This window comes from Parambassis ranga, chromosome 18 (assembly GCF_900634625.1).
Source record: "Parambassis ranga chromosome 18, fParRan2.1, whole genome shotgun sequence".
NCBI classification, from domain to species: Eukaryota; Metazoa; Chordata; class Actinopteri; family Ambassidae; genus Parambassis; species Parambassis ranga.
The window spans coordinates 11,289,927-11,302,115 of record NC_041038.1 but is presented as its reverse complement, the minus strand read 5'-3'; the positions used below and the strand labels follow the sequence as shown (position 1 = coordinate 11,302,115).

Here is a 12,189-nt window from a genome sequence, read left to right as displayed (position 1 = left end):
TCAATACATACTGTGCTGTTTAAAGTAATACAGTCAGTCAGCAGCAGGCCTTTATAAGAGGCAGGTTTAATCCTCCAACAATGCTATAATCAGAACAGTTTATATGTGAACTGTGATTGGATGTTTTCTGTTATTTAACCCTTATGAACTGTTCGGGACATTTTTGTCCTCTGAGAGAAATTTTTTTGTTTATTTTGGCCATAACTTTGTCAATATGTGAGCAAATTGAATCATTTTTGCTCAACAAGCTTAATTTTACATACATTTTGTTAATATGATTTTAACATTTTTCATAGGTCAACGGTACACTGTGGGCAGATTTTAACCCCTTTCATGTTGTTCGGGGACAAAAAAACGTCCCCTAAAACTTTAATGCTTTTAAAAATATATCAGATAAATATTTTTTTGAATTTTTTTTGCATAGACCTTTTAATTAACTTCAGTTCTAATCAAAAGTAGTGAAAAAAATCATTTCCCCCAGGAATTTAACCCTTTAATCACCAATTTTATAAGGGGTGGTGCTGAAAATTGAAAAAAAAACACACAAAATGGCTCATTTTTAATAGAAAAGGTGAATGTGGACTGGATTTTTTTTAACCTTTATTACAGTCTTGGTCATGTCAAACATCAGTAAAAAAATTGACTTTATTGCATTATTAGTTTTTGCACAGCACTGGATTTTCATTTTTTCTCCCATTTTTTGTCCCATAGACTTACATTATAAACACACTTTTTTTGACTGCACAGCCATGGCACTACATAATCATGCATTCTTGATTGTTGGTGGTTTACCCTGTTGGTAGGAGGTAACATTTGTGATTTTTACAGTTAACAACTTAATTACCATATTAAAATCCTGGGGAAAATGATTTTTTTGATCAGAACTGAAGTTAATTAAAAGGTCTATGCAAAAAAAAAAAATCAAAAAAAATATTTATCTGATATATTTTTAAAATGAAATGAAAGATTTTTTTAAATGTGGTTGTCCTCTCTTCTCCTTTTGATCGCAGTGAGAGGATCAATAATTGATCAGATCCTTCCAGGCTGTGGGAGCCGCCGCCAGGATGGGAACAGGAAGTGAACGTCACTGACACAGGAATGGGACTGAAAAAAGAAAACACCATGATGATGAGGAGAATGTCAAATCTCTTCGTGTAGCAAACAAAATCCCTGCTTCAACCCGGGAAAAGGATGAATTGTTGTGTCCGAGCTGGATTCGAGGCTTCAGGAAGGTACGTGTCTCGATTCCATTGCTTCGGCCGCAGAGGTATAAAGGTTAGCAAACTGTGTGTGTGTGTGTTGGAGACATAGTGATGTGTGTGTGTGTGTGTGTGTTATCCCCCTCCTAAACCATCCATCCGTCCATCTCTCCACTTTATCCCCTCGAAATGTTGTGAACTCTGGTTCATTTTACACCCTTCTCGCTGCCGAACAGGTGCTAATGTTTGCTAGCTAGCCGTTTGCAGCTGTGCTAGCTCGGTGTTGTGTGGACATTCTCCGTTAGCTTGTCTGCATGTCTCAAAGTGTTGTGTGTGTGTGTGTGTGTGTAATTCTGGTGGATTCAGGCCCACTGCTGTATCCAACAGTTTCCTGTTGCTCCCTCTTCCCTTCTTTCACCGTGTAAATCCAGATGTAACGCACGGCTAACTGATGCACAGTGTGTGGGGTTGTGTTGCCATGCTGGCTCTGTCATGGTTGTTTTTTTTTTAATCATTAGCATAGAAAAATCATCCGTCATGTGTTGGGGCTGTGTGGCTCAGTGGTTAAAAATGTAATTGTGTGTTTTATACAACGTAAATATTACAACCTTTAAGTATATAGTCGTTGCTAAAGCATTTAAATCTGTCAGAGAGTAGTTTTCATGCTGTGTATTGATACTAACAACGTAATGAATACTCTGTTTTCTGTGTATGTAGTGGGGGGAAAAGGCCACATCACATGTTACCACATCAAAAAGTGACTTTTGCAGAATGTGCATATAAGAGATGTTGATGAAGATTCTCTTTCATCCAGGTCACAATTCGTAGAGAAGATTCCAGCGAGGCGTGTAGAGTTTTCTTGAAGACGTCTCACTGCTCATCCAAAGCAGCTTCATCACTTCTGAGATCATCTGAGATTCATCACCGGAACCGATGAAGCTGCTTTGGATGAGCAGTGAACAGTCTTCAAGAAAACTCTACAAGTCCAGACGCCTTGCTTCAATCTTCTCTACGATTCTGAAGAGATTCATGTTTATAAAAAATAACTATTGTACCATGTGTAGTATAACCAAGTAGACTAGAAACTGCAGTCCCATGAGTGGCCACTTGAGGCTGGCTCCAAAAGCGAGTCAAACCCCATAGAAATAAACATGTTTACTTGTCTCCCACAGCACTGAAAAAACATTTAAGTTTGGTAATTAAATCATTTTAATCAAAATATATGTCGCATCGTCTTATGTTGGTAGTAGGCTTGTGCAAAATCGTATCGTGTGCAATTAATCGTCAGAAAAACTGTAATCGATTAATATTTGCCACTTATCGATTACGGCGATTAGTGCCTCGTCATGATGATTGTGTGCGGCGTAGTCTCACCATCACCCGCGCACATGTGAGCCCACAATAACAATAATGGTGGAAGACAGTGGTGTTCAGTTAAATAATGCGGAGCAGCACGTTTCTAACATAAGTTCAACGTCTGTCACCATAAGCCCGAGCACGGAGAAAGCGCAACGAGGACACAACACTACACTACAGCTGTATATAGTGCCGCGACATGCATTAGGTGAAGCGTGGAGCGTTGGTTGTTGCTATAGTAACTGGATTTTTGCTGGTATCAAATGAATGAACTCCGATCTTTATTTACGGACTCCACAGCAAGATAGGAAACATTACAACAGCGAAGTCTCCTCCAGCAGATATTGGAAAGAATTCCACTCAGCCGAGAATCCGCGATACGTTTAGTCATTGTGCTCCTTACGACCAAACGAAGCGCTGGAAGAACGTAACGTAGGTTGATTTGCACAGACACACATTTAAATGTGAAATTGTCCGGTTTGTTTATTTGTTTGTTTTTTCTGCTGCTGTTCTACAGTCTGAGTGAAAACATGCACTAGTCTGTGACATATTCCAGTCACAGGTTCATTTGCGCAGACACATTTTTTAACTTGAAATAATCACTGATGTGACTTTTCTGAACTTATTTGTCTATTTGTCTGTTTAATTTTAATGTTGACATGCTTTGTGACCTTAAGATAAAACATTTGAAGCACAAAGTTACTTTAAATGTTTGCTTCATTATTATTTTGAAGCAGTTTGTGCCTCAATATTATCAATGCATATTTCCATGGCTGGTTGGTGCCTAATCACCAGCTTAGCCTGTTGTGAATGAAGTAGTTAACTTGACTGATGATTTGTCGGTATCATGCTAGAACACTGTGCTAATTTAGAGTCAAAAACATGTAAGTGCAACTGTCATCAATTAATCGTCAAATTAATCGTTATCGGCTAAATGCCACAACTAACCGTGATTATTTTTTTTGCCAATATCGCCCAACCCTAGTTGGTAGTGCTATTCCTCACCATGGTTACAATGAATGTGCCCTGGATTAGCCTGATTTTGTTGACACGACGTCCTTGACTGAACAATAAACTCAAGTTAATGTTTCCTCGCTTTACTACTCAGATATTCTGGTGTTCATTTATGATTTATGAGTAGCCGGCAGTCCTGCAGTCGCATGCAAGAGTCAGAGCTGGGTGAAGTTTTTACTTTTTTTTCCACCCAGTGGTTGCAGACAGGTCAGACGAACGGCACTCTTTATTGGATTTTCTTTTGCCTTCGAGGTTAATCAGCACTCCTGATTGTATTATGTCTGTCTGGACTGCTCGCCTCCTTTCCATTAAGTATAGCATTTTGAGTTTCAGCCCTGATGACATCCCTTTTTAATTGTTTCTCCCCTTTTCTCTCTGGAACATATGATCCAGTCTGTAAGAGCACATTCACTCTTTCTCGCTGCATTCATTTAAGCAGAAGGTCAGATTACACACAGGACAGCGAAGATAACAGTCTTGTGTAATCTTTATTCGTAGCTTTTACTTCCTTATGCTGTGTTCCAGCAACAATGACATCATCACCTTCAAAGTGAGACCTGTTTTTACAGAGGGACCAATTTGAAAATACATTTCTCTGAACTGAAAAAGCCCGCTGATAGCACACAAACCCTTTAACAGGTTAAACAGCTGTATTCTTTTTGCATGTATTATTAAGTTTTTCAATCAACTTCCTCTCAGACCATCACATTTTATTGTCAGATAATTACATTTGACTGACCGACTGATAACTTTGCATGATGTGCACAACAAAGTCATGTGAACCATGCAGACATACAGTCTACAGCTGGAGCCAGTGATGCCATCGCCACTGATCAAAATCTTATCTTATGGTTAAGTGAGTTATTTTAGCCTATCAATACGTTGATGCATTTAGCAATTGTGGCTTATATGTTTAACTCTTTTTTTTAAAGAGTTAATGAGCTTGTTCCTGCATCTCCAGAGTGGACTTTCCAAAGAGCAGGTTTATTCTAGGGATGTCCCGATCAGGTTTTTTTGCCCTCGAGTCCGAGTCTGAGTCATTTGATCTTGAGTATCTGCTGATACCGAGTCCCGAACCCAGGACCTGTCGCACCAAAAGCAACTGTCATACCCCTGCGCTACAAGACACAGAGCCACCCTGCATAGAAAGCGTTAACTTTGACAGCCCTAATAAATATATATCCGAGTCCTGATCGGGAGGAAATGTCCGATTCCGATCTTCTTCTTCTTCCGATCAAGTCTGAAATCACGTAATCGGGCCCGATTTCCGATCACGTGATCGGATCGGGACATCCCTAGTTTATTCTTAATGATAACTAGTTGAACAAGTTAGTTTATGATTCATCCATATCCATAATGAGTCTTTGGTTAAAGAAATTCAGCACTTATTGTCATTCGCTGGTGCCATGTAGTCAAAGTGTTGTTAATTATGATGAGTGAGCACTCCGTGCTGTACGTTAGATCTGTTCATCGACTGGTCGCTGCCTCCTTGAAGGAGATGTGTGTCAGGGTACCGGTCCATGTCTATGGAGGAGGTGTGAGCCTGACGGTTTGAGGGAGGGCAGAACGCTGAGTCACATCTCAGCAACAGTCGCCTGGGCAACACCTCCATAGTGACCAGGCGGAGGAAGATAAGCCTAGACGCCGCTCATACTAGTTGTATAACATCAGCAACGTTTTGCTCCCTTCACTGCTGATTATGCTGCAGTTATCGACCAGCCACTCATCCAACACCTTGGCTAACGGCTCACGCTGACATCCGACATCGCTTGTTTGTAGCTTCTAAATGATCAACACACTCGCTGCCATAATTACTGTTTTGAACTTTGTTGCAGAGAACAATGAGAAACACAAAGAAGTCATAATTATAGAGATCAGATTTCACCAGCAGCGAGGAACAGAAGGAAAGATGACTGATTCTAATTAGTACATTGTTGACAGGCACTGCAGCACAGTTCATTTGATATTAGAGTCCTCTGACTGCATGCCATTATCCTGCATTTTATACTCTCACTCTGCTGCCTGAATCAATATCCATTCTGATATGAAGTGTTTTCTCCCCTTAAATGTTACAATTACCTGAAAAGCAGGAAGGAAGGGGAACGTTTGAATGGTTAAATCAGTCTAGTGTGAGTAACTAGAGGACAAACGGCAACGTCCAGTGAGCTCACCCAGAGGATTTCTGCCTCCGCACTGGCTCCACAAATGAGCTGAATTCAATTTCCTAACCACACTGATTTGATATGGCTCAAAGGGAAGTCCTGTCTCATAGTGAATCAGTGTGATTGTTGACTCAGGGAAAGTTTCTCTTTCCTCTTTGCCTCACGCTGGAGCTCGTTCCAGTGCGGATTACTGTGTCTTCAGTTTCACTGTTGGCGTTTGGGAAAGGCTTTTGTTCATGACGGCTCGGGGTTTGTTGTGTTTTCACTGTCACAACAAGTGTCAGCATTTATTTGGGAAAGGTGAGTGATTTTCACTACAACACAGTGTCTGATAGCAATGGTGCAAAAACATAAATTAGCTTAGATTTGAAGTTAGTTGAGTTGTATTTGAATTTTAACCAAGTGTCTGTAGGTTTGGAAAGGATTTAACCCTGTTGCTAAGCAAGTTAACACACTGCATTACACCAGCAGTCCCCAACCTTTTTTTGCACCACGGACCGGTATCATGTAAAACAATATTTTTACGGACCGGCACAGAAAAAAATAAATAAAATAAAAACAAAGTGCATAAAAAGACAACTTACTCTTATGCTTAATTAGTGGGAGGCTTTGAGCTTTCTCAGCAATGAGGCGGTCCCATCTGGGGATAATGGGAGACAATGACACCCGAAGTGTGTTTCTTATGTCCAGTCCACTCCGTCATTTTGTTTTGTCATTAATTGCTTCTGTCCTTCTTGTTCACGTTTTCTTCTTTTAAAAAAACTCCATGGCTTGTCTTTTAATGCAGGGTGCTTGGTCTTAAGTGCTGAAGCAGTTCTGAAGGCTTCGTTGCCTCATTTGCGAGTCTGTCGCCACATATCACTCAGAGCGGACTTGGTGTGTGAGAATCACCTGTTGCAATAAATCCGTATTTTAAATAGGACTCCTGATATAGTCTTTCTCCTCGTTAGGCCTTTTCCCCTTTCCGAAGAAGTTCTCCGTTTGTTTTTTATTCATTGTTGCTAGCTTGTGGGCTTAATTTTGGCGTGCCGTATCCCGTGACCGAGACAAGCGTCTGGGCAGGTGCTCAAAGGCACAGGTGGATGAATCTGATCGATTTATAAAATGAAACAGCTTTCAGACTCAGATAATGAATAATATATTTTTTGCTCAGTCTTTTTGTGCGGCCCGGGAACCGAATGACCCACGGACCGGTACCGGTCCCCGGCCCGGTGGTTGGGGACCACTGCATTACACTATTAACTATTTAAATTGTTTTGTGTCAGAAATATTCCATGTCCGGTACCTGATTGAACTTTAAACATTACCTGTTCAGCTTTAAAGGAGGAAGAAAATATTTCATGAATAAAACGGTGAACTAGTTTCCTGTGCAGCAACCTAGAAAAATATTTTAAAAAATAACCCCACAATTAGGTTAGATTCCTGTCATACACTACCGCTCAAAAGTCACTTGGAAATGTCTTTATTTTTTGTAAAAAATGTTCATATTCAATGAAGATAACATTAAAGTAATCAGACATACAGTCTAGACATTGTTAATGTGGTAAATGACTTTAAAGGAATATATACAAAGGAATAGAATAGAATATACTTTATTAATCCCTTTGGGAAGGTCCCTTGGGGAAGTTTGGGTACCAGCAGCAATACAACACCAACAGTCAGAGCAAGAGTTAAATAGAATAAAATAGAAGCAGCAGTAAAAAAAAATAAAAGATAAGAGGAATTATGTACAAACATTGCACAGCAGCATAGATGGTACAGATGGATTATGAGTCTGTTGGTCCTGCTCTTGGGGAGGAGCAGCCTGTGACAGTTCAGGCTCCTCTGAGCTCTGATGACAGTGTGCAGAGGATGACTGGCATCGTCCACGATAGCCAGAAGTTTTCTTAGTGTTCTCCTCTCTGCCACTGTCATCAGGGAGTCCAGCTTCATGCCGACCAGAGAGCCGGCCCACCTGATAAGTTTGTCCAGCCTGTTTGTTTATGTTACCCCCCCAGCAGACAACAGCATAAAAAAGTGTACTGGCCACCACAGACTGGTAGAACCTCCACAGGAGTTTCCTGCAGATGTTGAAGGCTCCCAGTCTTCGCAGGAAGTACAGACGGCTCTGGCCCTTTGTGTACAGGTGATCTGTACAGCATGTCCAGTCCAGCTTGTTGTCCAGCCACAACCCGAGGTACTTGTAGTTGCCTACAATCTCCACCTCGTCGTCCCTGATGGTCACTGGACGTGGCTGTGGGCTGGACCTCCTGAAGTCGATGACCAGCTCATACATACAGAATACAGGGGCCCTTTCCCAGCAGCCATCACTCCTGTGGTCTAACGGTACATTGTGTTAGCTAATCGTGTTAAAACTCTTATGCTGAGCAGAGAAGCTGTAGAACTGGCCTGGAGACCCCAAACATTTGAACATGTTTTGAGCATGTTCACCCAATGCCACCAGTGTTACACTAGTTAATACATGACACCACATGGCAGTTTTCTTCCACAGATGGGAGCACAGACTTTTCTGTTTTGTCTGCGTGGCCTTTTCTGAATGTCACTTTTAAATGTTCACAGCAAACTGCAGGGAAGACAGATCAGAGAGACTTTTAGAGGAATGTGGAGTCATCTGTCAGGCTGTGAGGGATTAGGCACCTCACGTGTCAAGCACCCCACTGAACTCTTTTTTTATTATCACTTACTTACTCATCATGCCTGATGGCTGCTACTCCTAAATTACCTTCAGGTTAACTTTCATTCTCTGCCGTCATTGGACTGTCATTGTGCACAGGATCATTTTAGGGCACTTCCTGAGTCACGTTTGTGGTGTAGTTTCCAGCTTTTTCCACAGGAGGGCGTGCTATAGATGCTGCTCTGCTCCCCTTTGGTCCTGCAGGAACATTATCATAATCGTACTCTGGTTGTAGAGACGACGTCTGTGTGTCGTTTAATCCCGCAGTCTATAAATACATCACTTGGCTGCGCAATTAAACTGAAAGGATTTTGGTTTGTTATACAATGTCTGCCAAACAAGAGGTTTTGAAGAGGAGAAGTTTAACAAGGAAAGGAAAAGTTTGTCCTTTGTATAGTGCTGCTAAAAGGATGATTGTGATTTTCCCTCTGTTCATTAACACAGTGTCATGGAGAGCTCATTTTGGCTTAGCTTCATATGTCTTTCTTATCAGAGACTGACAGTCCAGTCAACTTACAGCCTGATGGATGTGCCTAATCTTTTGTCTTACCTTCATCATTAAACACTTCAGAGTTTCTGTCCAACTATGGGTTACAGAGGTGAGGTTGGGTGCAGCTTCTGTACTGATGTGGTCATAAGCCTTAAGGTATGCTCTGTGAGTCATACAGAAAGCTCTTGATTTACCAGTCGGTCTACATCAGCTCCCTATCCTCACTCATTGTCTAACTTTGCACATGGAGCGGACCCAGGACCCGTGGGAGGGTTTCATGCTCCGACTACATCAATAGATAAAACGGTGATTGTGTGATCACAATATTAGCTTTAGCTTGTATTACCTGTATTGTAACTAATACTATAAATGTTTTCTGAGTATATGCATGTGAACAGCTCACCCTACTCACTTCACTTTGTCGACTCTGTGTACTGTAGCTTCCTCACAACACAGTCTGTATATATATCTCCACCACTCCACCTTCCCTTCCTCACCCCTTCCTTATTATCCAGGGTACCGGCGTGTTGCTAAATGGAGTCGGAGCAGCTGTACCACAGAGGTTACTGCAGGAACAGCTACAACAGCATCGCCAGTGCCAGCAGCGACGAGGAGCTGCTGGATGGAGCCGGTGTCATCATGGACTTCCACACCACAGAGGACGACAACCTGCTGGATGGGGACGCTGCCTCCCCAGGTAGGAATAGGGGATACCTACAAATTCTTCCCACACCCCCGCAGTGTGATCGGTCAAAGTCTGGATGTCTTGAGCTTGATGAACTCTTGATTGACAGTCCTGTCAGTGAAAACCTTTTCTTGAATTCTCAGTAAACTTCCCATCGTGTCCCATTGCTTTTCTATTGACAACAAACCCGAAATGGAAGTCTCTGCTGAAGCGTCAAGTGTTTGTCTGCTCATGTGTGCTGCTGCTGCTGCTGCTGCTGCTTCCTCCATCCACGCCTTATGACACCTTGGAAAAAACCCTTTTCCCCTCCATCTAGCCTGCATCATAGTTGTTGCTTCCATCATCATCATCCACAGAACCTCACATATGCTTGTTGATGAAGATTCTCAGTCATCCAGGTCATCATACGTAGAGAAGATTGAAGCAAGGCGTCTGGACTTGTAGAGTTTTCTAGAAGACGTTTCGCTGCTCATCCAAGCAGCTTCATCAAGCAGCGAAACGTCTTCTAGAAAACTCACATATGCTTATTTAAATATTACAGCTACAGTTTGAATCTTTTGTTTTTCGATGCAGTTTTGTCCTTAACAGAAACCTGGGACTCCCCCACAGCTAAAATACAACAAATATATTGATTAATTTATTACATATAATCATGTGTGAGGCTCTCTTAATGACTACCTTTATTAGTTTACATGCAAACATCGATTGTTGTCCTGTCGTTCTGTTCGTAACTGTGACTAAACCACACGTGGTTTGAAGGTTTGGCCTGTTCTGTTTCCATCTTGACCTGTTCACCTCTTTAATTCTTCAGCTTCCTGTTTGCTACTGCTTTTGTGGTGTCGCGGCTGCTTTTGTGCCATCCTGTCATTATTTTCCCTCCTTTCTGATTGTTGGTTTATGTTCCTGTTGAGCAGCCTGTAGGTGGTAAACACAAACACCCAGCAGAGGTACATGGCTGCATAAATATAGAAGATGATTTCTGCTCTGTGGTCTGATGGAAGTTTTTTTTTTTTTTAGTGCAGTATCCTGTTTCTTATTCATTCAGTGGTTCGTTGCCACTCTGGCTGGTATATCTGTCCTATCAACATCTGATCTGGTGCATCCTGTTTGCACTTCCTTCTCTGAGGGAATATGCTGATTCTTCCACTTTTAAGCTTTGACTTGCAGCTGATCAAACATAAAAAAAACACACGCTGAGGGATTGTGCCGGAGGTCTCACCCGAGCTCGGCCTCACTGCTAAGTTGCTGTTGTTTGAATGCAGATCGTGTGTGTGTGTGTGTGTGTGCCCATGATAAAGATGCTAAATGAAGTTTAAACTACAATTGAATTGAATCATGAGAGAGCGGATAGCAGGTTGTTTTTGTGGAGCTCGATGTATCTGCCTCAAACTAACTGCAAAAAATGTAGATCCACAACTTGACACTTCAAGTTTAAAACATTCAAAACACAGCTTTGCCCTGACATGTGTCTTTAGCAGGAGTTTGCTTACAGCGTGTACAATAGTATAGTAAAGAAGAGGAGTGACGTAACATCTTTTGAGTAAGCCTATTCATTATTGAAGAGCAGACTGTGGGTCACGTACACAGATAACTTTTAACAGTGTGGCCTCATGAGCTGAAGTTATGGTTGGACTCATGAGATGTTCTCCATGAAGAGGCAGTACGTGATGTATGTGATATACTCCCAACATATGCCGGGGCTACCCCTACCTGTCCTGCCGGTCTTGATTTGTACATCTGATAAATTGCACTGTCGTGAACCAGTTTGGCTACTGGCAGGCGTGAACGAATGTTTCAGGAAGTCTCCTTGAAGTTGCTGCCTGTCTGTGACTCCCTGTGCTATTTTTACGTCACGGTTGAGGGGTGGGATCATAGAAACCCTCTAAAACCCTCCTCTAAATGAAGACTCCAGTGTGACAGAGGGGCTGGCTCACTCTGTTGCCCCGTGGAGTTTTGTGCTGAGACTGTTCGCTCTGAAACCTGTTGGTCTTTGTACTGAACTGGATTTCACAGAAACCTGGGAGATTTTCCTGTTTCAGACTTTGTGTTGTGGATTTGGGACTTGTTACGAAGGGAGGAAACAAACTATGGCTGACAGCACCTGTGTGTGACTGGGAGCCCTGTCAAAAGGTAATGGTCCAGCACAGGTTGGTGTTTATGTTACAGTGATCATGCAAAAGCTCAGTTTACCCGTAGGGGATGTAGAAGGATTTTGCGTTCTCTCTTGTGTTTCATATAATAACACACGATGATACTGAGTTTACAAAACATCTTTGAAATACAGGGCCAGCGATCCTGTTTGGGTTTTAGCTGTGAAAGAAGTTAAGAAACATACACAAAAGTATTTAAATGCACAGATGATAACAGACATCTCACATATTGGTGTTTTCGGAAAAAAACAGCTCGCAATCTGTGAAAGCACCACCACAGTACCAGACCTATACCTGAGTAAAAGTACAGATACTCTAAAAAATACTTGAGTAGAAGTAGAAGTCTTCTTTAAGCATCATACTCAAGTAGAAGTATTACATTTGTCAAGACTGTTGTCTTTAAAATATACTTGAGTATTAAAAGTAAAAGTACAAGTATAGAGTTTAACGGTGCAGAGC

At 41.7% G+C, this 12,189-nt stretch overlaps 1 protein-coding gene across 4 annotated transcripts in view; it reads left to right on the top strand.

The window, feature by feature from the left end:
• Nucleotides 1–1,083: 1,083 nt before the first annotated feature.
• The window catches only part of clcn3 (chloride channel 3), a 30,402-nt gene continuing 19,296 nt past the window's right edge, over nt 1,084–12,189 (top strand). For 2 of the 4 annotated variants that reach the window (XM_028428866.1, XM_028428862.1), the window contains exons 1-2: nt 1,084–1,232; nt 9,411–9,592. In XM_028428866.1, coding sequence (XP_028284667.1) covers nt 9,430–9,592 — 163 coding nt within the window. In that variant the 5' untranslated portion in view covers nt 1,084–1,232; nt 9,411–9,429. Of the gene's footprint in view, nt 1,233–9,410; nt 9,593–11,491; nt 11,711–12,189 lie in introns of those variants that run through there. The other 2 variants (XM_028428868.1, XM_028428867.1) reach the window with 2 other exon arrangements.